The sequence below is a fragment of the Cyanistes caeruleus genome, chromosome 33 (assembly GCF_971803275.1).
Source record: "Cyanistes caeruleus chromosome 33, bCyaCae1.hap1.1, whole genome shotgun sequence".
NCBI classification, from domain to species: Eukaryota; Metazoa; Chordata; class Aves; order Passeriformes; family Paridae; genus Cyanistes; species Cyanistes caeruleus.
The window spans coordinates 2283976-2311484 of NC_141734.1; the positions used below are offsets into that span (position 1 = coordinate 2283976).

The 27509-nt window shown below is 69.9% G+C and overlaps 2 protein-coding genes across 2 annotated transcripts in view; one reads left to right on the top strand and one right to left on the bottom strand.

The window, feature by feature from the left end:
* Positions 1–25658, top strand: BAG6 (BAG cochaperone 6). The gene is given in 32 exon segments (XM_086870687.1): positions 1–138; positions 268–363; positions 2119–2236; positions 4573–4754; positions 4867–4920; positions 5023–5097; positions 5369–5388; positions 5898–6035; positions 7043–7172; positions 8523–8627; positions 8629–8721; positions 10242–10524; positions 11959–12018; positions 12708–12812; positions 14518–14627; positions 15179–15254; positions 16067–16194; positions 16197–16370; positions 16732–17089; positions 18505–18674; positions 19605–19658; positions 20546–20648; positions 21946–22070; positions 22171–22332; positions 22431–22490; positions 22596–22653; positions 22656–22693; positions 23165–23221; positions 23223–23273; positions 24133–24211; positions 24214–24278; positions 25180–25658. Coding segments are annotated over 32 exon segments (3771 nt in total). The 5' UTR covers positions 1–75; the 3' UTR covers positions 25561–25658.
* Positions 25591–27509, bottom strand: part of PRRC2A (proline rich coiled-coil 2A) — a 13221-nt gene continuing 11302 nt past the window's right edge. The window contains exons 15-19 of the mRNA XM_086870688.1: positions 27137–27251; positions 26781–26860; positions 26500–26530; positions 26347–26409; positions 25591–25791 (exon numbers count right to left, since the gene is read on the bottom strand). Coding sequence (XP_086726814.1) covers positions 25591–25791; positions 26347–26409; positions 26500–26530; positions 26781–26860; positions 27137–27251 — 490 coding nt within the window. The remainder of the gene's footprint in view (positions 25792–26346; positions 26410–26499; positions 26531–26780; positions 26861–27136; positions 27252–27509) is intronic.

Below are 27509 nucleotides of genomic sequence, written 5' to 3' on the forward strand. Positions count from 1 at the left end.
GCCGCGGTGCCGGTGGCGGCGCCGGTGGCGGTGGCGGCGCAGGCGCGCGCGGGGCGGCCCCGGCGGGGGTCGCGCATGCGCAGAGCGCAGCGGGCGCTGGGCCGGAGCCGCCGCGGCCGCGTCGGAGCCGCCGCCGAGGTGGGGGAGGGGGCGCTGAGGGGGCGCTGAGGGGCCCGGGGGGCTCTGAGGGGCCCGGGGGGTCCAGGGGTGTCCCGGGGGGTTCGGCGAGGCCCCGGCCCCGCTGTGACGGCGGCCGCCCCCCCTCAGGACAGCTCGGCCATGGCGGAGGAGCGGCCCGAGGTGCTGCAGGTGCTGGTGAAGACGCTGGACTCGCAGACGCGGAGCTTCGAGGTGGAGCCCGAGGTGAGGGCGGCGGGGGCAGAGCCCGGGGCTGTTCCGGTCTGGGGCCGGTGTGAGCCCATCCCCGGGCCCCTGTGAGCCATCCCCGGGCCCCTGTGAGCCATCCCCGGGCCCTGTGAGCCATCCCCGGCCCCTGTGAGCCCATCCCCGGGCCCCTGTGAGCCATCCCCGGGCCCTGTGAGCCATCCCCCGGCCGGTGTGAGCCATCCCCGGGCCCCTGTGAGCCATCCCGGGCCGGTGTGAGCCATCCCCGGGCCCTGTGAGCCATCCCCGGGCCCTGTGAGCCATCCCCGGTACCGTAACTCCTCTCCCGGTTCCATCCCGGTACCCTGACCCCATCCCGGTACCGTCACCCCCTCATCCCGGTTCCCTGATCCCCATCCCGGTACTATAACCCCTTTCCCCAGTACCATAACTCCCCCTCTCCCGGTACCCTGACCCCTCTTCCGGCACTGTAACCCCCCCATCCCGGTACTGTAACCCCCATCCCGGTTCCGTGACCCCGTCCCGGTTCCATCCCGGTTCCCTGACCCGGTCCTGGTGCCGTCCCGGTGCCGTGACCCCCATCCCGGTTCCCTGACCCCTCTCCCGGTGCCGTGACCCGGTCCCGGTTCCGTGACCTGGTCCCGGTTCCCTGACCCCTCTCCTGGTTCCGTCCCGGTTCCGTGACCCGGTCCCGGTGCCATGACCCCCGTCCTGGTTCCCTGACCCCTCTCCCGGTTCCATCCCGGTTCCGTGACCGGGTCCCGGTTCTGTCCTGGTTCCCTGACCCGGTCCCGGTTCCGTCCCGGTTCCCTGACCCCTCTCCCGGTTCCCTGACCCGGTCCTGGTTCCGTCCCGGTTCCGTGACCCCTCTCCCGGTTCCGTCCCGGTTCCGTGACCCGGTCCCGGTTCCCTGACCCCTCTCCCGGTGCCGTGACCCGGTCCCGGTTCCGTGACCTGGTCCCGGTTCCCTGACCCCTCTCCCGGTTCCGTCCCGGTTCCGTGACCTGGTCCCGGTTCCCTGACCCCTCTCCCGGTTCCCTGACCTGGTCCCGGTTCCCTGACCCGGTCCCGGTGCCATGACCCCCATCCCGGTTCCCTGACCCCTCTCCCGGTGCCGTCCCGGTTCCCTGACCCGGTCCCGGTTCCATCCCAGTTCCCTGACCCCTCTCCCGGTTCCATCCCGGTTCCGTGACCCGGTCCCGGTTCCGTCCCGGTTCCGTGACCCGGTCCCGGTGCCATGACCCCCGTCCTGGTTCCCTGACCCCTCTCCCGGTTCCATCCCGGTTCCGTGACCGGGTCCCGGTTCTGTCCTGGTTCCCTGACCCGGTCCCGGTGCCGTCCCGGTTCCGTGACCCGGTGCCGTGACCCCCCTCCCGGTTCCGTGGCCCGGTCCCGGTGCCGTCCCGGTTCCCTGACCCCTCTCCCGGTTTCCTGACCCGGTCCCGGTTCCATCCTGATTCCATGACCCGGTCCCGGTTCCATCCCGGTTCCCTGACCCCTCTCCCGGTTCCCTGACCCGGTCCCGGTGCCGTCCCGGTTCCATCCCGGTTCCCTGACCCCTCTCCCGGTTCCGTGACCCCCGTCCCGGTTCCCTGACCCCTCTCCCGGTTCCATCCTGGTTCCGTGACCCCTCTCCCGGTTCCGTGACCCCTCTCCCGGTTCCGTGACCCCTCTCCCGGTTCCGTGACCCCTCTCCCGGTTCCCTGACCCCCATCCCGGTTCCCTGACCCCCATCCCGGTTCCGTGACCCGGTGCCGGTTCCGTTCCCCGCAGATCTCGGTGCGGGAGTTCAAGCAGCGCATCGCGGGCTCCGTCAGCATCGCGGCCGAGAAGCAGCGCCTGATCTACCAGGGCCGGGTGCTGCAGGACGAGCGGCGCCTGCGGGACTACAGTGAGGGGCGGGGGGCTCGGGGGGGCTCGGGGGGTCCCTGAGGGGCTTGGGGGGGTTCTAGAGGGGTCCTGGAGGGGTTTGAGGGGGTCCCTGAGGGGTTTGGGGGGGTTCTAGAGGGGTCCTGCAGGGGTCCCTGAGGGGTTTGGGGGGTCCCTGAGGGGTCCTGGAGGGGTTTGAGGGGGTCCCTGGGGGGCTTGGGGGGGTTCTAGAGGGGTCCTAGAGGGGTTTGGGGGGTCCCTGGGGGGCTCGGGGGGTCCCTGAGGGGTCCTGGAGGGGTTTGAGGGGGTCCCTGAGGGGTTTGGGGGGGTTCTAGAGGGGTCCTGGAGGGGTCCCTGAGGGGTTTGGGGGGTCCCTGAGGGGTCCTGGAGGGGTTTGGGAGGTTCCTGAGGGGTTTGGGGGGTCCCTGAGGGGTCCCTGAGGGGTTTGGGGGGTCCTGAAGGGGTTTGGGGGGTCCCTGAGGGGTCCTGGAGGGGTTTGAGGGGGTCCCTGGGGGGCTTGGGGGGTCCCTGAGGGGTCCCTGAGGGGTTTGGGGGGTCCTGAAGGGGTTTGGGGGGTCCCTGAGGGGTCCTAGAGGGGTTTGGGGGGGTCCTGAAGGGGTTTGGGGGGCCCCTGAGGGGTCCTGGAGGGGTTTGGGGGGTCCCTGAGGGGTTTGGGGGGTCCCTGAGGGGTTTGGGGGGTCCCTGAGGGGTCCTGGATGGGTTTGGGGGGTCCCTGAGGGGTCCTGGAGGGGTTCGGGGGGTCCTGGAGGGGTTTGGGGGGTCCCTGAGGGGTCCTAGAGGGGTTTGGGGGGGTCCTGAAGGGGTTTGGGGGGTCCCTGAGGGGTCCTAGAGGGGTTTGGGGGGGTCCTGGAGGGGTTTGGGGGGTCCCTGAGGGGTTTGGGGGGTCCCTGAGGGGTCCTGGATGGGTTTGGGGGGGTCCTGAAGGGGTTTGGGGGGGTCCTGAAGGGGTTTGGGGGGGTCCTGGAGGGGTTTGGGGGGTTCTAAAGGGTTTCGGGGGGTCCTAGAGGGGTCCTGGAGGTGTTTGGGGGGTCCTTGAGGGGTTTGGGGGGGTCCTTGAGGGGTTTGGGGGGGTCCCTGAGGGGTTTGGGGGGTCCTTGAGGGGGTTTGGGGGGTCCTGGATGGGTTTGGGAGGTTCCAGAGGGGTTTGGGGGGGTCCCTGAGGGGTTTGGGGGGTCCTTGAGGGGTTTGGGGGGTCCTTGAGGGGTTTGGGGGGTTCCTGGATGGGTTTGGGGGGTCCTGGATGGGTTTTGGGGGGTCCTAGAGGGGTTTTGGGGGGTCCTGGATGGGTTTGGGGGGTCCTGAAGGGGTTTGGGGGGTCCCTGAGGGGTCCTGGAGGGGTTTGAGGGGGTCCCTGGGGGGCTTGGGGGGTCCCTGAGGGGTCCCTGAGGGGTTTGGGGGGTCCTGAAGGGGTTTGGGGGGTCCCTGAGGGGTCCTAGAGGGGTTTGGGGGGGTCCTGAAGGGGTTTGGGGGGCCCCTGAGGGGTCCTGGAGGGGTTTGGGGGGTCCCTGAGGGGTTTGGGGGGTCCCTGAGGGGTTTGGGGGGTCCCTGAGGGGTCCTGGATGGGTTTGGGGGGTCCCTGAGGGGTCCTGGAGGGGTTCGGGGGGTCCTGGAGGGGTTTGGGGGGTCCCTGAGGGGTCCTAGAGGGGTTTGGGGGGGTCCTGGAGGGGTTTGGGGGGTTCTAAAGGGTTTCGGGGGGTCCTAGAGGGGTCCTGGAGGTGTTTGGGGGGTCCTTGAGGGGTTTGGGGGGGTCCTTGAGGGGTTTGGGGGGGTCCCTGAGGGGTTTGGGGGGTCCTGGAGGGGTTTGGGGGGTCCTGGATGGGTTTGGGAGGTTCCAGAGGGGTTTGGGGGGGTCCCAGATGGGTTTGGGGGGTCCTGGATGGGTTTGGGGGGTTCTGGAGGGTTTTGGGGGGTCCCTGAGGGGTTTGGGGGGTCCTTGAGGGGTTTGGGGGGGTCCTGGATGGGTTTGGGGGGGTCCTGGATGGGTTTGGGGGGATCCTGGAGAGGTTTGGGGGGTCCCTGAGGGGTTTAAGGAGGCTGTGGATGGGTTTGGGGGGTCCTTGAGGGGTTTGGGGGGGTCCTGGATGGGTTTGGGGGGATCCTGGAGAGGTTTGGGGGGTCCCTGAGGGGTTTAAGGAGGCTGTGGATGGGTTTGGGGGGTCCTTGAGGGGTTTGGGGGGGTCCTGGAGGGGTTTGGGGGGGTCCTGGAGGGGTTTGGGGGGGTCCTGGATGGGTTTGGGGGGTCCTGGAGGGGTCAGGACACCCCTGGGTGTCCCGGGGGTTGTTTTTTGGGGAGGGGTCTGCGTCTCTCTGAGCCCTCCCCAATTCCCCCCTCCCCAGATGTGGGGGGCAAGGTGATTCACCTGGTGGAGCGCGCCCCCCCCCAGGCCCAGTCCCCCTCCTCGGGGGGGCCCTCGGGGCTGGGCCCCTCCCCCTCCCCCCAGAACGGGGGGGGGGTCCCGCGGGGGGGCCCCGACAGGAACGCCAACAGCTACGTGATGGTGGGGACCTTCAACCTGCCGGTGAGGGGGGGTCTCTGGGGGGTCTCTGGGGGTTTTTTTGGGGGGTGTTTTGGGGGGGTCGGTGATGCCGGGGGGGGGCAGTAACCCGGGGAACCCCCCCCTGCACCCCCAGATTGACGGATCCTCTGTCGACGTCCACATCAACATGGACCAGGGCCCCGGCCAGGTGGGTCTGGGGGCGTTTTGGGGGGGGGGGGGGGTCCCAGGGGGTGTTTGGGTGCTCTGAGTGACCCCCCCCCTTTTTTTGGGGACCCCCCCCCTCGCTCAGAGCGAGCCCCGGATGCGGCTGCTGGTGGCCCAGCACATGCTGAGGGACATCCAGGGGGTGCTGGCACAGCTGGAGGTGAGAGAGACCCCCGAAACCGGCCCCAAATCAACCCCAAAGTATCCCCAAAACATCCCCAAACCCCCCCTAAAATATCCCCAAAATATCCCCAGACCCCCCCCAATCAACCCCAAAATATCCCCAAATCCCCCCCAAATCCCCCCCAAAATATCCCCAAACCCCCCCTAAAATATCCCCAAATCCCCCCCAAAATATTCCCAAAATATCCCCAAATCCCCCCCAAAATATCCCCAAATCCCCCCCAAAATATCCCCAAATCCCATCCTGGGGGTGCTGGCACAGCTGGAGGTGAGAGAGACCCCCGAAACCGGCCCCAAATCCCCCCCAAAGTATCCCCAAAATATCCCCAAATCCCCCATAAAATATCCCCAAAATATCCCCAAATCCCCCCCAAAATATTCCCAAAATATCCCCAAACCCCCCCTAAAATATCCCCAAATCCCCCCCAAAATATCCCCAAATCCCCCCCAAAATATCCCCAAATCCCCCCCAAATCCCCCCCAAATCCCCCCCAAAATATCCCCAAACCCCCCCTAAAATATCCCCAATTCCCTCCCAAAATATCCCCAAACCCCCCCCAAATCCCCCCCAAATCCCCCCCAAATCCCCCCCAAAATACCCCCAAACCCCCCCTAAAATATCCTCAAAATATCCCCAAATCCCCCCCCAAGCCCCCCCCCAAACCCCCCCCAAACCCCCCCAGGTCTCTGTGACCCCCCCAAACCCCCCCAGACCCCCCCAAACCCTCCCCAGGTCTCTGTGACCCCCCCCAAACCCCCCCTTTCTCCCCCCCCCAGGGCACTGGGGGGTCTCGCTCCCCCGGGCAGGCCGAGGGTCCCCCCCCACCCCCGGAGCCCCCCGGGCCCCCCCCCCGAGGAGCAGATGGAGGCGGCGGCGGCGCCCCCCGAGCCCCCCGAGCCCCCCGAGCCCCCCAGGTGAGCAGGGTGGGGGGGTTTGGGGGGGTCCTGGGGGGGTCCAGGGAGTCCTGGGGGTCTCACACTGACCCCTGAGCCCCCTGAGCCCCCCAGGTGAGCAGGGTTGGGGTTTGGGGGGGTTTTGGGGGGTCCTGGGGGGGTTTGGGGGGGTCCTGGGGGTCCCACACTGACCCCTGAGCCCCCTGAGACCCCCAGGTGAGCAGGGCTGGGGTTTGGGGGGGTCCTGGGGGGGTTTGGGGGGCCCTGGGGGTCTCACACTGACCCCTGAGCCCCCCAGGTGAGCAGGGCTGGGGTTTGGGGGGGTCCTGGGGGGGTTTTGGGGGTCCTGGGGGTCCCACACTGACCCCTGAGCCCCCTGAGACCCCCAGGTGAGCAGGGCTGGGGTTTGGGGGGGTCCTGGGGGGGTTTGGGGGGGTCCAGGGAGTCCTGGGGGTCCCAAACTGACCCCCGAGCCCCCCGAGACCCCCAGGTGAGCAGGGTGGGGGGGTTTGGGGGGGTCCTGGGGGGGTCCTGGGGGGGTTTTGGGGGTCCTGGGGGGTTTTGGGGGGGCTCAGGGGGGTCTTGGGGGTGTTTTAGGGGTCCTGGGGGTCTCACACTGACCCCTGAGCCCCCCAGGTGAGCAGGGGGGGGGGGTTTGGGGGGTCCTGGGGGGGGTTTTAGGGGTCCTGGGGGTCTCACACTGACCCCTGAGCCCCCCAGGTGAGCAGGGCTGGGTTTTGGGGGGGCTCAGGGGGGTTTTGGGGGTCCTTGGGGCGCTCAGGGGGGTCCTGGGGGTGTTTTTGGGGGTCCCGGGGGGGGTTTGGGGGGTCCTGGGGGGGGTTTTGGGGGTCCTGGGGGTCCCAAACTGACCCCTGAGCCCCCCAGGTGAGCAGGGTTGGGGTTTGGGGGGGTCCTGGGGGGTTTTGGGGGGGTTTTTGGGGGTCCTGGGGGTGTTTTTGGGGGTCCTGGGGGGGTTTTTGGGGGTCCTGGGGGTCCCACACTGACCCCCCCCCCCTCCCACCCCGCAGCCCCCCGAGCCCGGCCGAGCTGGGGGAGCTGCTGGGGGAGCTGCGGCGGCTGGAGGGGCGGCTGGAGCCGTTCCGACAGCGCTATCGCGATATCCTGACGGCTGCTGGGAGCGCAGACTACAGCCAGGACGTGAGTGGGGGTCCCGGGGGGGGTTTGGGGGGTCCTGGGGGGTCCTGGGGGGGTCCTGGGGGGATTTGGGGGGTCCCGGGGGGTTCTGGGGGGCCCTGGGGGGCGGCTGGAGCCGTTCCGACAGCGCTATCGCGATATCCTGACGGCTGCCGGGAGCGCAGACTACAGCCAGGACGTGAGTGGGGGTCCCGGGGGGTCCTGAGGGGGTCCCGGGGGGGATTTGGGGGGTCCTGGGGGGGTCCTGGGGGGTCCTGGGGGGCGGCTGGAGCCGTTCCGACAGCGCTATCGCGATATCCTGACGGCTGCCGGCAGCGCAGACTACAGCCAGGACGTGAGTGGGGGTCCCGGGGGGTCCTGAGGGGGTCCCGGGGGGGATTTTGGGGGTCCTGGGGGGGATTTGGGGGGTCCTGGGGGGGTCCTGGGGGGCGGCTGGAGCCGTTCCGACAGCGCTATCGCGATATCCTGACGGCTGCTGGGAGCGCAGACTACAGCCAGGACGTGAGTGGGGGTCCCGGGGGGTCCTGAGGGGGTCCCGGGGGGGATTTTGGGGGTCCTGGGGGGGATTTGGGGGTTTGGGGGGGGTCACGACAGCAGCGCTATCGCGATATCCCGGTGTTGGCCGGCAGTGCCGACTGCAGCCACGACGTGAGTGGGGTCTGGGGGGTCCTGGGGGGTCCTGAGGGGGGTTTGGGGGTCCTGGGCTGGTTTCAGGGTGGTTTTGGGGCAGTTTTGGGGCAGTTCGGGGTGGTTTTGGGGGAGTTTGGGGCAGTTTGAGATGGTTTTGGGGCAGTTTGGGGCAGTTTGGGATGGTTTTGGGGCATTTTGGGGCAGTTTATGGCAGTTTGGGGTTGTTTTGAGGCAGTTTGGGGCAGTTTTGGAGCAGTTCCGGGTGGTTTTGGGGCGGTTTGTGTCAGTTTTGGGGCAGTTCCATGTGGTTTTGGGGCAGTTTGAGATGGTTTTAGGGCGATTCAGGGTGGTTTTGGGGCAGTTCAGGGTGGTTTTGGGGCAGTTTGTGGCACTTTTGGGGCAGTTCCGGGTGGTTTTGGGGCGATTCAGGGTGGTTTTGGGGCAGTTTGGGGCGGTTTTGGGGCAGTTTTGAGTAGTTTGGGGCAGTTTGTGTCAGTTTTGGGGCAGTTCCGTGTGGTTTTGGGGTGGTTTTGGGGCAGTTTGAGATGGTTTTGGGGCAGTTCTGGGTGGTTTTGGGGCAGTTCCGTGTGGTTTTGGGGTGGTTTCGGGGCAGTTTGGGGCAGTTTTGAGGCAGTTCCAGGCGGTTTTGGGGTGGTTTCGGGGCAGTTCGTGTCAGTTCTCTGTCAGTCCCGGGGGTCCCTGACCCCTGGCCGTGCCCCCCAGGCCGAGGCTCGCGAGGAGGCGCAGCGGCTGCTGACGTTGGTGGCCGAGGGCCAGCGGCTGCTGGGCAATGCCCTGGTGGCCCTGTCCGAGCTGCGCTGCAACCTGGGGGGGCCCCCCCCCCCGCCCCCTGCAGCTCGCACGGCCCCTCCCCCACTACGGACCCCCCATGCTGGTGCAGCAGGCGACCATCCCCATCCAGGTGGGACCCCCGAGGGACCCCGGGGTGACCCCAGAGTGACCCCAGTGACCCCCAGAGTGACCCCTGGAGTGACCCCAGAGTGACCCCAGAGTGACCCCTGGAGGGACCCCAGAGTGACCCCAGAGGGACCCCAGAGTGACCCCAGAGTGACCCCGGGGTGACCCCAGAGTGACCCCTGGAGGGACCCCAGAGTGAACCCCGAGGGACCCCGGGGTGACCCCAGAGTGACCCCAGAGTGACCCCAGAGTGACCCCCGAGGGACCCCGGGGTGACCCCAGAGTGACCCCAGAGTGACCCCCGAGGGACCCCAGAGTGACCCCAGAGGGACCCCAGAGTGACCCCCGAGTGACCCCAGAGGGACCCCAGAGTGACCCCAGAGTGACCCCCGGAGGGACCCCTGGGATTGGGGTGGGACCCCAGAGTGACCCCCAGAGTGACCCCAGAGTGACCCCCAGAGTGACCCCAGAGTGACCCCCAGAGTGACCCCAGAGTGACCCCCAGAGGGACCCCAGAGTGACCCCGGGGTGACCCCAGAGTGACCCCAAAGTGACCCCCAGTGACCCCAGAGTGACCCCCGAGGGACCCCAGAGTGACCCCAGAGTGACCCCCGAGTGACCCCAGAGTGACCTCTGAGTGGCCCCAGAGTGACCCCAGAGGGACCCCGGAGTGACCCCAGAGTGACCCTGGGGTGACCCCAGAGTGACCCCCAAGTGACCCCCGAGGGACCCCAGAGTGACCTCTGAGTGGCCCCAGAGTGACCCCAGAGTGACCCCAGAGTGACCCCAAAGTGACCCCCAGTGACCCCGGGGTGACCCCAGAGTGACCCCCAGAGTGACCCCAGAGTGACCCCCGGGATTGGGGTGGGACCCCTGGGATTGGGGAGTGACCCCCCGGGATTGGGGCGGGACCCCCAGAGTGACCCCAAATTTGGGGTTGGGACCCCCAGAGTGTGGGGTGGGACCCCCAGGACTGGGGTGGGACCCCCAGAATTGGGGAGGGACCCCCAGAGTGACCCCAAATCTGGGGTTGGGACCCCCAGGATTGGGGTGGGACCCCCAGGTTTGGGGTGGGACCCCCGGAATGACCCCAAAGTGGGGGGTGTGACCCCAGGGATTGGGGCGGGACCCCCGGGATTGGGGGGGGACCCCCAGAGTGACCCCAAATTTGGGGTTGGGACCCCCAGGACTGGGGTGGGACCCCCAGAGTGACCCCAAATCTGGGGTTGGGACCCCCGGGATTGGGGAGGGACCCCCAGAGTGACCCCATATCTGGGGTTGGGACCCCCGGGGTTGGGGCGGGACCCCCGGGATCGCTCAGGGTGGGGGGCAGGTCCCTCATGAAGGTGGGGGGGGGGTGGGGTTTTTTTGTGTTGGGGGATCCCCAAAATGTTCTGGGGACCCCGAGGTGGAGGAGGGACCCCCAAAATGGGGGTGGGGGGGAACCCCAGAGCGGGGGGGGGGGGCCGGGGACCCCCAGCCGGGACCCCCCCCCCCTCCCTGACCCCCCCCCGGCCCCCCCAGATCAACGTGGGCACCACGGTGACGATGGCCGGGAACGGGGGGGGGCCCGCCCCGCCCCCCCCCGCGCCCCCCGCGCCCCCCGGCCCGGCCGAGCTGCCCCCCGGCCCCTCCCCCACCACCCCCACCACCCCCCCCGCCCCCGGGGACCCCCCCGAGGCGGCGCCACCGCCCCCTCCCCCCCCTCCGGGACCCCCCCCCGGGGCGCAGCCGGGGCCCCCCCGCGTGATCCGGATCTCGCACCAGAGCGTGGAGCCCGTGGTGATGATGCACATGAACATCCAGGGTGAGACCCCCGGGACCCCCAAACCCTGCCCCAAATCCCCCCTGGGACCCCCAAACCCTGCCCCAAACCCTGCCCCGGGACCCTGCCCCACAGCCCGTGGTGATGATGCACATGAACATCCAGGGTGAGACCCCCGGGACCCCCAAATCCTGCCCCAAATTCCACCTGGGACCCCCAAACCCCGCCCCAAACCCCGCCCCGGGACCCTGCCCCACAGCCCGTGGTGATGATGCACATGAACATCCAGGGTGAGACCCCCAAATCCTGCCCCAAATTCCACCTGGGACCCCCAAACCCCGCCCCACATCCTGCCCTGGGACCCCCAAATCCCCCCGGGACCCTGCCCCACAGCCCGTGGTGATGATGCACATGAACATCCAGGGTGAGACCCCCAAATCCTGCCCCAAATTCCACCTGGGACCCCCAAATCCTGCCCCAAATCCTGCCCTGGGACCCCCAAATCCCCCTGGGACCCCCAAATCCCCCCAGGACCCCCAAACCCTGCCCCAAACCCCGCCCCGGGACCCTGCCCCACAGCCCGTGGTGATGATGCACATGAACATCCAGGGTGAGACCCCCGGGACCCCCAAATTCAACCCAAATTCCACCTGGGACCCCCAAAACCTGCCCCAAATTCCACCTGGGACCCCCAAACCCTGCCCTGGGACCCCCAAATCTCCCCTGGGACCCCCAAACCCTGCCCCAAACCCTGCCCCAAACCCTGCTCTGGGACCCTGCCCCACAGCCCGTGGTGATGATGCACATGAACATCCAGGGTGAGACCCCCAAAACCTGCCCCAAATTCCACCCGGGACCCCCAAATCCTGCCCCAAACCCTGCCCTGAGACCCCCAAACCCCGCCCCGGGACCCTGCCCCAAACCCTGCCCCGGGACCCTGCCCCACAGCCCGTGGTGATGATGCACATGAACATCCAGGGTGAGACCCCCGGGACCCCCGAATCCTGCCCCAAATTCCACCTGGGACCCCCAAATCCTGCCCTGGGACCCCCAAATCCCCCTGGGACCCCCAAACCCTGCCCTGGGACCCCCAAATCCCCCCGGGACCCCCAAACCCTGCCCCAAACCCTGCCCCGGGACCCTGCCCCACAGCCCGTGGTGATGATGCACATGAACATCCAGGGTGAGACCCCCAAATCCTGCCCCAAATTCCACCCGGGACCCCCAGATCCTGCCCTGGGACCCCCAAATCCTGCCCCAAACCCCGCCCCGGGACCCTGCCCCACAGCCCGTGGTGATGATGCACATGAACATCCAGGGTGAGACCCCCAAACCCCGCCCCAAATTCCACCCGGGACCCCCAAATCCTGCCCTGGGACCCCCAGATCCTGCCCCAAATCCTCCCTGGGACCCCCAGATCCCCTCCGGGACCCCCCATGCCCCCCCCGTGACCCCCCCTCTCTCGGTGCCCCCCAGATTCGGGCTCTCCCCCCACGGGGGGCTCGGCCGGACCCCCCGGCCCCGGGCTGGGCATCGGTGAGTGGGGCGTGGCTGAGGGGGGCGTGGCCAGGGGGGGTGTGGCCATGACTGGGGTGTGGCTGGGGGGGTGTAACCATGTCTGGGTGTGGCCAGGGGGCGTGGTCATGTGTGGGTGTGGCCATGTGTGGGTGTGGCCATGAGGTGTGGCCATGTGTGGGTGTGGCCATGTGTTGGTGTGGCCAGGGGGGTGTAACCATGAGTGGGGTGTGGCCATGTTTGGGTGTGGCCATGCCTGGGTGTGGCCAGGGGGCGTGGCCATGTGTGGGTGTGGCCATGTGTGGGTGTGGCCATGTGTGGGTGTGGCCATGCCTGGGTGTGGCCATGCCTGGGTGTGGCCATGCCTGGGTGTGGCCATGGGGTGTGGCCATGTGTGGGTGTGGCCATGTTTGGGTGTGGCCATGCATGGGTGTGGCCATGGAGTGTGGCCATGTGTGGGTGTGGCCATGGGGTGTGGCCATGTGTGGGTGTGGCCAGGGGGGTGTAACCATGAGTGGGGTGTGGCCATGTGTGGGTGTGGCCATGTTTAAGTGTGGCCATGGGGTGTGGCCATGTGTGGGTGTGGCCATGGGGTGTGGCCATGTCTGGGTGTGGCCATGTGTGGGTGTGTCCATGTGTGGGTGTGGCCATGGGGTGTGGCCATGTGTGGGTGTGGCCGGGGGGCGTGTCCTGACGCTCTGTCCCCCCAGGTGGGGTGGGGGTCCAGCTGCCCCCGCTGCCCCCCGAGTTCCTGCAGGCCGTGGCGCACCAGATCACCCAGCAGGCCATGGCGGCCGCGGCCTCTGCGGCCACAGGTACCCAACTGACCATTACTGACCATCACTGACCATCCCTGACCATCCCTGACCATCCCTGACCATCCCTGACCGGTACTGACCATCACTGACCGGTACAGACTGCTACTGACCATCCCTGACCAGATCACTCAGCAGGCCATGGGGGCCGCGGCCTCTGCGGCCACAGGTACCCAACTGACCACTGCTGACCATCACTGACCATCACTGACCAGCACTGACCATCACTGACCAGATCACCCAGCAGGCCATGGCGGCCGCGGCCTCTGCGGCCACAGGTACCCAACTGACCACTGCTGACCGGTACTGACCGGTACTGACCATCCCTGACCGGTACTGACCGGTACTGACCGGTACTGACCATCCCTGACCGGTACTGACCGGTACTGACCATCCCTCACCAGTACTGACCCTCACTGACCATGCCTGACCGGTACTGACCGGTACTGACCATCCCTGACCATCACTGACCAGCACTGACCATCCCTGACCAGATCACCCAGCAGGCCATGGCGGCCGCGGCCTCTGCGGCCACAGGTACCCAACTGACCATCACTGACCGGTACTGACCATCACTGACCATCCCTGACCATCACTGACCATCACTGACCATCCCTGACCGGTACTGACCGGTACTGACCGGTACTGACCATCCCTGACCAGTACTGACCATCACTGACCATCACTGACCATCACTGACTGGTACTGACCATCACTGACCATCACTGACCATCCCTGACCAGATCACCCAGCAGGCCATGGCGGCCGCGGCCTCTGCGGCCACAGGTACCCAACTGACCGGTACTGACCGGTACTGACCAGTACTGACCGGTACTGACCGGTACTGACCATCCCTGACCCTCACTGACCATCCCTGACCGGTACAGACTGCTACTGACCATCACTGACCAGATCACCCAGCAGGCCATGGCGGCCGCGGCCTCTGCGGCCACAGGTACCCAACTGACCGGTACTGACCATCACTGACCATCCCTGACCATCACTGACCATCCCTGACCATCCCTGACCGGTACTGACCATCCCTGACCGGTACTGACCGGTACTGACCATCCCTGACCATCCCTGACCATCCCTGACCGGTACTGACCATCCCTGACCGGTACTGACCATCCCTGACCGGTACTGACCATCCCTGACCGGTACTGACCATCCCTGACCGGTACTGACCGGTACTGACCGGTACTGACCATCACTGACCGGTACTGACCGGTACTGACCATTACTGACCATCACTGACCACTGACCATCCCTGACCATCCCTGACCATCCCTGACCATCCCTGACCATCACTGACCATCACTGACCATCCCTGACCATCACTGACCATCACTGACCATCCCTGACCATCCCTGACCATCCCTGACCATCCCTGACCATCACTGACCATCCCTGACCATCACTGACCATCACTGACCATCCCTGACCATCACTGACCAGTACTGACCGGTTCTGACCGGTACTGACCAGTACTGACCACTGCTGACCAGTACGGACTGGTACTGACCCCGAGTGACCCAAACTGACCCCAAATGACCCAAACTGACCCCGAGTGACCCAAACTGACCCTGAGTGACCCAGACTGACCCCAGCCCATCCCCCCATCACCGCCCCCAGCCCCCCGGGGGGGGTTTTGGGGGGGGGTTCCAGGCCCCGCTGACCCCTCCCCGTGTCCGTGTGCCCCCAGGCCAGGCCGTGGGGGGGTTCCAGGCCCCCACCCGTGTGGTCATCGCCCGGCCCTCGGCGCCGCCCCCGCGCCCCACCCACCCCGGAGCCCCCCAGGCCGGCGCCGGCCCCGTGAGTGGGGGGGGGGGGTTTGGGGGGGCTCGGGGGGGGGTTTGGGGTCCCTGTGACCCCCCCAGGCCCCGTGATTGGGGGAGGGGTTTGGGGGGGCTCGGGGGGGGTTTGGGGTCCCCGTGACCCCCCCGTGATTGGGGGAGGGGTTTGGGGGGGCTCGGGGAGGGGTTTGGGGTCCCCGTGACCCCCCCGTGAGTGGGGGAGGGGTTTGGGGGGGCTGGGGGGGGTTTGGGGTCCCCGTGACCCCTCCGTGACACCCCCAGGCCCCGTGAGTGGGGGGGGAGGGGGTTTGGGGGGGCTGGGGGGGTTTGGGGGGGGCTGGTGGGGGGTGGAACTGTGGGGTTTGGGGTCCCCGTGACCCCCCCGTGACCCCCCCAGGCCCCCTGAGTTGGGGGGGGAGGGGGTTTGGGGGGGGCTGGGGGTCCCGGGGTCACCCCTGTGACCCCCCCCAGGCCCCGTGAGCGGTGGGGGGGTGGGGTTGGGGGGGGCGGTCCCTTGGGGGGGTTCCGGGGTCGGGGTCACCCCCGTGACCCCCCCCGTGACCCCCCCAGGCCCCCGGGGGGGCGTCGCTGGCGCAGGTGATCAGCGGGCTGGTGGGGCAGCTCCTGATGCAGCCGCTGGTGCTGGGTGAGCCTGGGGGGGCTCGGGGGGGTGGGGAGGGGGCTCGGGGTGGCTGGGTGAGCCTGGGGGGGGCTGGGTGAGCCGGGGGGGGCTGGGGGGGAATGGGGGGGGCTCAGGGGAGGGGGCTTGGGGGGCTCAGGGGGTCTCTGGGGGGGCTCGGGGTGGTGGGGAGGGGGCTCTGGGGGGGCTGAGTGAGCCTGGGGGGGGCTCGGGGGTTGGGGAGGGGGCTCGGGGGAAGCTGGGTGAGCCTGGGGGGGGCTCAGGGGGGTGGGGAGGGGGCTCGGGGGGGTTGGGGATGAGCCTGGGGGGGCTCGGGGGGGCTGTGGGGGGCTCAGGGGGTCTCTGGCAGATGTTGGGGGGCTCTGGGGAGGGGGCTTGGGGGGCTCAGGGGGTCTCTGGGGGGGCTCGGGGTGGTGGGGAGGGGGCTCTGGGGGGCTGGGTGAGCCTGGGGGGGGCTCGGGGGGGCTGTTGGGGGGCTCAGGGGGTCTCTGGGGAGGGGGCTTGGGGGGCTCAGGGGGTCTCTGGGGGGGCTTGGGGTGGTGGGGAGGGGGCTCGGGGGGGTTGGGGATGAGCCTGGGGGGGCTCGGGGGGGCTGTTGGGGGGCTCAGGGGGTCTCTGGGGGGGCTCAGGGGGGTGGGGAGGGGGCTCGGGGGGGGCTGGACTGGGAGGAGCTGGGGGTTGGGGGGGTTGGGGGGGTTTGGGGGTGTGGCCGTGGCCGTTGCTGGGTGGGGGGAGGGTCCCGGCTGGGATTTGGGGGTCCTGGGGATGCCACGCCCCCCCCTGACCCCGCCCCTCCCCCCCTTTTTCCCCTCCCCCAGCCCAGGGCGGTTCCTCGGCCCCCCGGCGCCCCCCACCCCAAACTCCGCCCCCCCCTCAGGACAAGCCCCGCCCCCTCCCGGCTCCGCCCCCCCACCCGGGGGTGCCCCAGGGGGTCCTGAAGGCTCGGCCCCGCCCCCTGCCCCGCCCCCAGCCCCGCCCAACGCGGGGGGCGGGGCCGAGGCGCAGCAGCGCCCCCTGGTGGGGCTGCTGGGGGGGCTGCTGGGGGCGGGGCCAGCGCCGCTGGTGGGCGTGGCCGTGCCCGGGGGCAGCCCCTTGCTGGAGGGCGTGGCAGAGCTGCTGCAGGTGGGTGGAGCCTGGGGCTGGGGGCGGGGCTTGGGGCTGGTTAATGAAGGGGCGGGGCTTTGTGGGATGTTAATGAGTGGGTGGGGGTTTGTGTGATGTTAATAAGGGGCGGGGCTTTGTGGTATGTTAATGAGGGGGCGGGGCTTGTGGGATGTTAATGAGGGGGCGGGGTCTGGGGGTTAAATGAGTTCTGGGGAGGGGCTGAGGGCGGAGCCTGTGTAAGGGGTGGAGATATGCAAAGGAGAACTTCAAAGGGGGCGTGGCCTGTGCGAGGGGTGGAGACAGGGAAATTTGGGGGCTTCAAAGGGGCGGGGCTTGTGCTAGCCCCACCCCTAACCCCCCCTTTTCCCCCCCCACACAGGCCGCTCAGCCGAGCCCCACCCCCTCCTCCGAAGCCCCTCCCCCTTCCGACCCCTCCCCCTCCCCCACCTCCACCGCCGCCCCTCCCCCCTCCCCGCCTCCCCCTCCCCCTCCCCCCGAGGGCGGCCCCGCCCCCTCCGAGGGAGGCCCCGCCCCCGCCCCTCCCCCCGGGGGGGCGGAGCCGCTGCCCCCCGAGTTCTTCACCAGCGTCCTGCAGGGGGTGCTGAGCTCCATGCTGGGACCCCTGGGCGCCCCCCCCAGCGGCCCCCCCGAGAGCATCGCCGCCTTCCTCTCGCGCCTCAGCGGGACCCCCGGGCTGCTGGAGGGGTCCCCGGGGCCCGACGGTGAGAGATGGGGGGGTTTGGGGGGTCTGGGGGGGATTGGGGACCCCCGGGCTGCTGGAGGGGTCCCCGGGGCCCGACGGTGAGAATGGGGGGGTTTGGGGGGGATTGGGGACCCCCAGGAGGGGATTGGGGACCCCCGGGCTGCTGGAGGGGTCCCCGGGGCCCGACGGTGAGAAATGGGGGGGCTGGGGGGGTTTGGGGGGGTCTGGGGGGGTCTGGGGGGGATTGGGGACCCCCGGGCTGCTGGAGGGGTCCCCGGGGCCTGACGGTGAGAATGGGGGGGCTGGGGGGGTTTGGGGGGGTCTGGGGGGGATTGGGGACCCCCAGGGGGTGTTTGGGGACCCCCGGGCTGCTGGAGGGGTCCCCGGGGCCCGACGGTGAGAACGGGGGGGTCTGGGGGGGTCTGGGGGGGTCTGGGGGGGATTGGGGACCCCCGGGCTGCTGGAGGGGTCCCCGGGGCCCGACGGTGAGAATGGGGGGGTCTGGGGGGGTCTGGGGGGGATTGGGGACCCCTGGGGGGATTTGGGGGGGATTTGGGGGATTTTTGGGTCTCTCTCAGTGGGTTTCAGATCCGCCCCCCCCGTGGATTTTGGGTCTTTCCCCGTGGGTTTTGGGGTCCCCCCCGGTGTGTTCAGCCCCCCCCGTGTGTTTTGGGGTCCCCCCGTGGGTTTTGGGGTCCCCCCGGTGTGTTTGGGGTCCCCCCGTGGGTTTTGGGCCCCCCCCCGGTGTGTTCAGCCGCCCCCCGTGTATTTTGGGCCCCCCCCCGTGGGTTTTGGGGTCCCCCCGTGGGTTTTGGGGTCTCCCCGTGTGTTTTGGGGTCCCCCCGTGTGTTTTGGGGTCCCCCTGTGTATTTTGGGGTCCCCCCCGGTGTGTTCAGCCCCCCCCCGTGTCCCCCCAGGGTTTTTCGGGGCGCTGCTGGCTCTCATCTGCCAGCACCTGTCCATGGTGGACGTGGTGCTGTTCAGCCCCCCATGGGTTTTGGGGTCCCCCCGTGGGTTTTGGGGTCCCCCTGTGTATTTTGGGGTCCCACCCGTGGGTTTTGGGGTCCCCCTGGTGTTCTCAGCCCCCCCGTGTCCCCCCAGGGTTTTTCGGGGCGCTGCTGGCTCTCATCTGCCAGCACCTGTCGATGGTAGACGTGGTGCTGCTGAGCCCCCCGTGGGTTTGGGGTCCCCCCGTGGGTTTTGGGGTCCCCCCCGTGGGTTTTGGGGTCCCCCCCCGTGTTCTCAGCCCCCCCGTGTCCCCGCAGGGTTTTTCGGGGCGCTGCTGGCCCTCATCTGCCAGCACCTGTCGATGGTGGACGTGGTGCTGCTGAGCCCCCCGTGTATTTTGGGGTCCCCCCGTGGGTTCTGGGGTCTCCCCGTGTATTTTGGGGTCTCCCCGTGTATTTTGGGGTCCCCCCGGTGTGTTCAGCCCCCCCCGTGTCCCCCCAGGGTTTTTCGGGGCGCTGCTGGCCCTCATCTGCCAGCACCTGTCGATGGTGGACGTGGTGCTGCTGCTGCACGGGCGCTGCCAGCCCCTGGCCCGGCTGCAGCCGCTGCTGCGCCGCTGCTTCCGCCAGCGCTACCTGGGGGGGCGCGAGCCCACCGAGGCCAACGTGCGGGTGAGGGACCCCCGAGACCCCCCTGAGACCCCCCAAAACACCCTGAGACCCCCCCCAAAACCCCCTGAGACCCCCCCAAAACCTCCTGAGACCCCCAGAGCCCCCCCGTGAGCCCACCGAGGCCAACGTGCGGGTGAGGGACCCCCGAGACCCCCCGAGACCCCCTGAGACCCCCTGAGACCCTCAGAGACCCCCCTGAGACCCCTCTGAGACCCCGAGACCCCCCCCAAAACCCCCAGAGACCCCCAGAGCCCCCCCGTGAGCCCACCGAGGCCAACGTGCGGGTGAGGGACCCCCAAGACCCCCGAGACCCCCTGAGACCCCCTGAGACCCCCCTGAGACCCCCAGAGCCCCCCCATGAGCCCACCAAGGCCAACGTGTGGGTGAGGGACCCCCGAGACCCCCCAGATCCCCTGAGACCCCCCCCAAAACCCCCTGAGATCCCCCCAAAACCCCCTGAGACCCCCAGAGACCCCCCCCCAAAACCCCCAGAGACCCCCCCAAAACTCCCAGAGACCCCCTTGAGACCCCCAGAGACCCCCCCCAAAACCCCCTGAGACCCCCCCAAAACCCCCTGAGACCCCCCCCAAAACCCCCTGAGACCCCCAGAGCCCCACCGAGGCCAACGTGCGGGTGAGGGACCCCTGAGACCCCCCAGACCCCCTGAGACCCCCCCCAAAACCCCCAGAGACCCCCCTGAGACCCCCCCTGAGACCCCCCCAAAACCCCCAGAGCCCCCCTGAGACCCCCAGACCCCCCTGAGACCCCCCCAAAACCCCCAGAGACCCCCAGAGACCCCCCCAAAACCCCCAGAGCCCCTCCCAAGACCCCCCCGAGGCCAACGTGCAAGTGAGGGACCCCCGAGAGACCCCCAGACCCCCCCCCAGAGCCCCCCCCAGATCCTGAGCGCGCCCCCTCCTCCCTCCCCAGGCGGCGACGCACGACCTGATCATGGGGCTGGAGGGGTTCATCCGCGAGAGCTTCGTGAGTGGGGGGCTCGGGGGGGCCTGGGGGGCTGGGGGGGTCCCTGGGGGGCTCGGGGGGGCCCGGGGGGGCCCTGGGGGGGTCCCTGGGGGGCTGGGGGGGCCCGGGTGGGCTCGGGGGGGCCCTGGGGGGGCTGGGGGGGCTGGGGGGGGCTCACGGGGTCCCTGGGGGGCTGGGGGGGGGCTCGGGGGGGCCCTGGGGGGGGATCAGGGGGGCTCTGGGGGGGCTCGGGGGGGCCCTGGGGGGCTCGGGGGGGCCCGGGGGGGCTGGGGGGGGCCCTGGGGGGGCTCTGGGGGGCTCTGAGGGCCGCTCTGTGGAAGTTTTGGGGGGGCGGGGTCACCTATGGGGCAGCTCCAGGGGGATTTTGGAGTGGGGGAGGGGATTTAGGGTGAGGGGGAGGTGCCGGTGCCCCCCCTCCCCCCATCCCGTTTGCCCCTCCCCCATCCCATTTGGCTCCTCCCCCATCCTGTTTAACCCCACCCCGTGTAACCCCTCCCCCTCCCCATTTAACCCCTCCCTATTTAACCCCTCCCCCACCCCATTTAACCCCTCTCCCACCCTGTGTAACCCCTCCCCCACCCCATTTAACCCCACCCCGTTTAACCCCTCCCCCCGTTTGCCCCTCCCCCAACCTGTTTAACACCTCCCCCACCCCATTTAACCCCTCTCCCACCCCGTGTAACCCCTCCCCCACCCCGTGTAACCCCTCCCCCCCCGTTTGCCCCTCCCCCCCCCCGTTTGCTCCTCCCCCCCCCCGTTTGCCCCTCCCCCCCCCGTTTGCCCCTCCCCCCCCCCGTTTGCCCCTCCCCCCCCCGTTTGCCCCTCCCCCCCCGTTTGCCCCTCCCCCCCCCGTTTGCCCCTCCCCCCCCCGTTTGCCCCTCCCCCAGGCCGGGGTCCGGGTGGCCGAGGGCGTGGACATCACCCGCACCAACGTGGAGTTCCTGCGGGAGCAGTTCAACCGCATCGCGCTGCACGTGCTGCGCTGCACCGGTACCGGGGTCACTGAGGGGTCACCGGGGTCACAGGGGGGTCACTGAGGGGTCACCGAGGGGTCACCGGGGTCACGGGGGGTCACTGAGGGGTCACTGAGGGGTCACTGAGGGGTCACTGCGGGAGCAGTTCAACCGCATCGCGCTGCACGTGCTGCGCTGCACCGGTACCGGGGGGTCATCGAGGGGTCACCGAGGGGTCACCGGGGTCACGGGGGGTCACTGAGGGGTCACTGAGGGGTCACTGAGGGGTCACTGAGGGGTCACTGCGGGAGCAGTTCAACCGCATCGCGCTGCACGTGCTGCGCTGCACCGGTACCGGGGTCACCGGGGTCACCGAGGGGTCACCGGGGTCACGGGGGGTCACTGGGGTCACCGGGGTCACGGGGGTCACGGGGGGTCACTGAGGGGTCACTGCGGGAACAGTTCAACCGCATCGCGCTGCACGTGCTGCGCTGCACCGGTACCGGGGTCACCGAGGGGTCATCGAGGGGTCACCAGGGTCACCGGGGTCACCGGGGTCACGGGGGGGTCACTGAGGGGTCACTGGGGTCACTGAGGGGTCACCGATGGGTCACTGAGGGGTCACTTAGGGGGTCATGGGGGTCACCGGGGGTCACAGGGGGGGTCACTGAGGGGTCACCGGGGGGGGTCACCGGGAATCACTCGGGGGGTCACTGGGGTCACCGGGGGTTCCGGGGGTCACCGGGAGGGGCTGGGGGGGGTCCCTGGGGCTGACGTGGGCGGTCACAGGGATCAGGGGGGGTCACGGCGGGGGTCAGCGGGGCGGTCACAAGGATCCGGGGGGGGTCACAGGGATCAGCGGGGGGTCACGGGGGGGTCAGCGGGGCGGTCACAGGGATCCGGGGGGGTCACAGGGGGGGTCAGCGGGGCAGTCTCAGGGATTGGGGGGGTCACAGGGGGGTCAGCGGGGCGGTCACAGGGATCAGGGGGGGTCACAGGGGGGGTCAGCGGGGCGGTCACAGGGATCAGCGGGGGGTCACAGGGGGGGTCAGCGGGGCGGTCACAGGGATCAGCGGGGGGTCACAGGGGGGTCAGCGGGGCGGTCACAGGGATCAGGGGGGGTCACAGGGGGGGTCAGCGGGGCGGTCACAGGGATCAGCGGGGGGTCACAGGGGGGTCAGCGGGGCGGTCACAGGGATCAGCGGGGGGTCACAGGGGGGTCAGCGGGGCGGTCACAGGGATCGGGGGGGTCACGGGGGGGGTGGTCAGCGGGGTGGTCACAGGGATCCGGGGGGGTCACAGGGGGGGTCAGCGGTGTCCCCGTGTCCCCCCAGACGGCTCCTTCGGGCCGCGGCTGCTGGAGCTGTGCAACCGGGGCCTGTTCGAGTGCCTGGCGCTGAACCTGCACTGCCTGCGGGGCGAGCGCGGCGCGCTGGGCGCGCTCATCAGCGACCGCATCGTGAGTGGGGGGCACCCGGGGAGGCTGGGGGGGGGTCCCCAAAAACCCCCCCGAGTACCCCCCCAAACCCCCACCCCCCCGCTGTTCCGTGCCCCCCCAGCGCCGCCTGTCGGCCGACGTGCCGCCGTCGCTGGTGGGCTGGCTGACGGCCGTGGTGGGGCTGCGGCTGCAGGCCGTGCTGGAGCAGATGCCCGTCACCCCCGAGCAGGTGCTGCCCTACGTGCGGCACCTGGGGGAGCCCCCGGAGCCCCCGCCCCGACAGGTGAGACCACCCCCCACCACCCCTGAACCGCCCCCCTCCACCCGCCGGCCACGCCCCGTTCCTAAAGCCACGCCCATTCAACCCCGCCCCGCCCGCAGCCGCTGGCCGAGGAGCCAATGGAGGTGCAGGAGGCGGAGCCGCCCCCGGACGACGCCCAGGTACGAAAGGTTTCACCGGTTTTTGGGGGGGGTGGAGCCTCCCAAGGAGGGGGCGGGGCCTGCAGCTGAGGCCCCGCCCCCCTGAGCGCCCCTCCCCCACGGCAGCGGGACGGGGCGGGGTCCCCCGCCCCCGCCACCACGGCCGAGGAGGCCCTGCCCCCCCCGAGAGCGACAGCGAGGCCTGGGCGGCCGCAGTGCCCCCGGTGAGTGCGGGCAGCGGGGATGGGACCCCCAGGTGACCCCTGGGTGACCCTGAGTGACCACTGAGTGACCCCTGAGTGACCCCTGAGTGACCCCTGTGTGACCCCTGAGTGACCCTGTGTGACCCCACTGACCCCGAGTGACCCCTGAGTGACCCTGAGAGATCACTGAGTGACCCCTGAGTGACCCTCAGTGTCCTCAGTGACCCCTGGCTGACCCCCGAGTGACCCTGTGTGACCCCACTGACCCCGGGTGACCCCTGGGTGACCCCTGAGTGACCCGAGTGACCCCTGAGTGACCCGAGTGACCCCTGGGTGACCCCTGAGTGACCCTGAGTGACCCCCGAGTGACCCTGTGTGACCCCACTGACCCCTGGGTGACCCCACTGAGCCCTGGGTGACCCCGCTGACCCCAAGTGACCCCTGGGTGACCCCGCTGACCCTGGGTGACCCCGCTGACCCCGCTGTCCCCAGGAGTGGGTCCCCATCATCCGCGAGGACGCCCAGCGCCAGCGCAAGGCGAAGCCGCAGCCCCCCGCTCAGCGACGCCTACCTGAGCGGGATGCCGGCCAAACGGCGCAAGGTGAGTGACCACTGAGTGACCTCTGAGTGACCCTGAGTGACCACTGAGTGACCACTGAGTGACCCCTGAGTGACCAGTGAGTGACCCTGAGTGACCCTGAGTGACCACTGAGTGACCAGTGAGTGACCCTGAGTGACCCTGAGTGACCCTGAGTGACCACTGAGTGACCCGAGTGACCAGTGAGTGACCCTGAGTGACCCTGAGTGACCCTGAGTGACCACTGAGTGACCCTGAGTGACCACTGAGTGACCTCTGAGTGACCCTGAGTGACCACTGAGTGACCACTGAGTGACCCCTGAGTGACCAGTGAGTGACCCTGAGTGACCCTGAGTGACCCTGAGTGACCACTGAGTGACCTCTGAGTGACCCTGAGTGACCAGTGAGTGACCAGTGAGTGACCCTGAGTGACCAGTGAGTGACCAGTGAGTGACCCTGAGTGACCAGTGAGTGACCCTGAGTGACCAGTGAGTGACCGAGTGACCACTGAGTGACCACTGAGTGACCCGAGTGACCACTGAGTGACCCTGAGTGACCTCTGAGTGACCAGTGAGTGACCAGTGAGTGACCTCTGAGTGACCACTGAGTGACCCTGAGTGACCCTGAGTGACCTCTGAGTGACCCTGAGTGACCTCTGAGTGACCACTGAGTGACCCCACAGCACACCATCACTGGACACTGACCCCACACTGACTGACCCCTGTGTGACCCCCGTGACCCCACCCTGACCCCTGTGACCCCACACTGACCCCGGTGTGACCCCTGTGTGACCCCCGTGACCCCACCCTGACCCCTGTGACCCCACACTGACCCCGGTGTGACCCCTGGTGTGACCCCTGTGTGACCCCCCCGTGCCCCCCAGACCATGCAGGCCGAGCCGCCGCCGTTGCTGCTGGCCGAGGCCGTGGGCAGAGCCGCCCGCGCCGCCGGCGCCCGGAGCCTCGGACCCCCGAGAGCCTCAGCCAGGAGCTGAGCGAGGGGGGGCTGCAGGAGGGGTACAGGCAGCAGGTACGGGGGGAAATGGGTCTGGGGGCGGGAAATGGGGCTGGGGGAGATGGGGGCTGCAGGAGGGGTACAGGCAGCAGGTACGGGGGGAAATGGGGCTGGGGGAGATGGGAAATGGGGCTGGGGGAGATGGGAAATGGGGCTGGGGGAGATGGGGGCTGAGCGAGGGGGGGCTGCAGGAGGGGTACAGGCAGCAGGTACGGGGGGAAATGGGGCTGGGGGAGACGGGAAATGGGGCTGGGGGAGATGGGGCTGAGCGAGGGGGGGCTGCAGGAGGGGTACAGGCAGCAGGTACAGGGGGCTGGGGGGCGGGAAATGGGGCTGGGGGAGACGGGAAATGGGGCTGGGGGAGATGGGGGCTGCAGGAGGGGTACAGGCAGCAGGTACGGGGGGGAAATGGGGCTGGGGGAGACGGAAATGGGGCTGGGGGAGATGGGAAATGGGGCTGGGGGAGATCGGGGCTGCAGGAGGGGTACAGGCAGCAGGTACGGGGGGCTGGGGGGCAGGAAATGGGGCTGGGGGAGACGGGAAATGGGGCTGGGGGAGATGGGAAATGGGGTCTGGGGAGATGGGAAATGTAGAAATGGGTCTGGGGGTGGGAAATGGGTCTGGGGGGAGATGGGAAATGTGGAAATGGGTCTGGGGGAGCAGGAAATGGGTCTGGGGGAGATGGGAATGGGTCTGGGGGAGATGGGAAATGTGGAAATGGGTCTGGGGTGGGGCAGGCAGAAGGGATTGGGGAGGGTCCAGGAGGACCCTTAGGCAGGATTTTGGGGGGGGGGGGGGGGGTCTCCACACCCCACAGGAAGCGCTGTGGGGGGAGGGGCGGGCTGCGGGCGGTGTAAAGGGCGGGGCTGTGGGGGGGCGGGGCGGTGGGCGTGGCCCCCAGCTGCCCCTCCCCCAGCTCCAGGCGGATCTGCAGCGCCGGCTCCGCGAGGACCCCGACTTCAGCCCCCGGCGCTTCCCCAACGCCCACCGCGCCTTCGGGGAGCCCCTCCCCCCCGCGAGCCCCCCCGCGAGCCCCCCCAATAAACCAGGCCCCGCCCCCTCCCTGCCCCGGCCACGCCCACCACGGGCTCCTGCTCCGCCTTTATTTCCTCTTTCGGGGCCGTTCGGTTTCACTTTTGTGGATTTTTTATCGTTTTCAACGTTTCTTTACCAAAGGGGGAGGGGGCCACGCCCAAGGGGCGGGGCCACGCCCCCGCCCCCCCCCCCCGCGAAGGGAGGGAGGGAGGGAGGGGGAGGGGTGTCGCCCACGGCTCCTCCCCCCTCCCCCCCCGCATAAATACCGGGACCCCCCCGGGTGGGGGAGGGGTCACTGGGGGCGCCGCGTCTCCGGGGGGGCCCGGGGGGGGCCCCAAGCGCTGGGGGGGCGGCGAGACCCCGGGGGGGGGAGGGGGGCGCGGGGGGCGGCGGGGGAGGGGCGGCGGAGGGGGAGGGGCCGGCGCCCCCGGGGGAGGGGGGGCTCGGGCGGGCAGGGGCGGGGCCCGCGGGGAGGGGGGGGCGGGGCGAAGGGCTGGGTGGGCGGGCCAGGAGCCGGCCCAGCGGGAGGAGGGGGAGGGGCGGCGCCGGGGGGGCCCCGAAGTTGACGACGGGCGGGACCGGGGGGGGCTCCACCAGCGGCAGCAGCATCTGGGGGGGGGGAGGGGACACGGAACGGGGTCAGGGGGCGGGGCCCAGCCCAGGTGAGGCTCAGCCACGCCCAGGTAAAGCTCAACCCCCCCCTCCATGTGAGTTTAACCCCCCCAGGTGAGTTTTAAACCCCCCCAGGTGAGTTTTACCCCCCCCAGGTGAAGTTCAGCCCCCCCAGGTGAGGTTCAGCCCCCCCCAGGTGAGTTTTAAACCCCCCAGGTGAGGTTCAGCCCCCCCCAGGTGAGTTTTAAACCCCCCCAGGTGAGGTTCAGCCCCCCCCAGGTGAGTTTTAAACCCCCCCAGGTGAGGTTCAGCCCCCCCAGATGAGGTTCATCCCCCCCCCAGGTGAGGTTCAGCCCCCCCAGGTGAGTTTTACCCCCCCAGGTGAGTTTTACCCCCCCCCCCAGGTGAGGCTCAGCCCCCCCAGGTGTGACGTTACCTGCTGGAAGCTGCTCTGGCCCTGCCCGTAGAACTCGGAGGGCGGGGTCAGCTCCTGGCGCACCTGGGGGGGGGGGGAGGGGAGGGGAGGGGCGTGGCCGCGTCAGCCCCGCCCAGCGGCGCCGCCCCCGCCCCCAGCCCCGCCCCCACTCACCTGCAGCACGGGGGGGTCGGGGCAGAAGGGCCTGTAGAGGAACGGGGGGGAGGGGGAGGGTACAGGACCCCCCCCGCCCCCCCCAGCTTGGCCAGCTCGGGACCCCCCAGGGCCGGGAAATCCAAAAAGGGACCCTTGAGCGGGGGGAGGGGCAGCCCCGCCCCCGCCACCAGCACCGGCCTGGGGGGACACGGAGGGGGGAGGGGCTCAGGGGTGGGGGGGGAGGGGCAGAGGCTGTGGCCCCTCCCCCCAGCCCAGCCCAGCCCCCTCCCCCCCGGTACCTGAAGGGGCTCAGAGAGGGGGTCCCGGGGCGGAAACCGCTGCTGCTGCCGGGGGGGGGCTCCACGGCCGGGGGGGGCACCTGGGGGGACACGGGGGGGGTCAGGTCAGAACCACAGAGCCCCCCCAGGGCCCCCCCAGCCCCCCAAAACAACCCCCAGAGCCCCAAAACAACCCCCAGAGCCCCCCAGAGCTCCAAAACAACCCCCACAGCCCCCCCAGAGCCCCCCAGCCCCCCAAAACAACCCCCAGAGCCCCCCAGCCCCCCAAAGCCCCCCCAAACCCCCCCCCCGGCCCCCCCCGTACCTGCCCGGCCGCTCCGGCCCCCCCGTAGCAAACCTCGGGAACGGGCGCTGACCCGGCCCGGGGGGGTCCCTGGGGGGGGCCCCCTTGGATTCCTGGGGACGATTTGGGGGGGGGGCTTCGGGAGCCCCCCCGGGCAACAGCTCCCAGTCCCGGGGGGCAGCGCCGAGCTGGGGGGGGGAGGAGAGGAAACAGAGTGACACCCCCAGTCCTGCCCCCCCAAACCCCCCCCGAGCCCCCCCCGAGCCCCCCTTACCCCGTCACCCCCCCCAGGGGGGGGCAGCGCCTCCTCTCCCCGCGCTCTCGGGGTCTGGGGTCTCCGTCCGGGCCCGGGGGGGGTCCCCAGAGCTCTGCGCCCCCCCCGGGGGGGTTCCGGGCCCGCTGGGAGCGCTCGGTGCCGATGGGGCCGGGGGGGCGCGGGGGGGGCC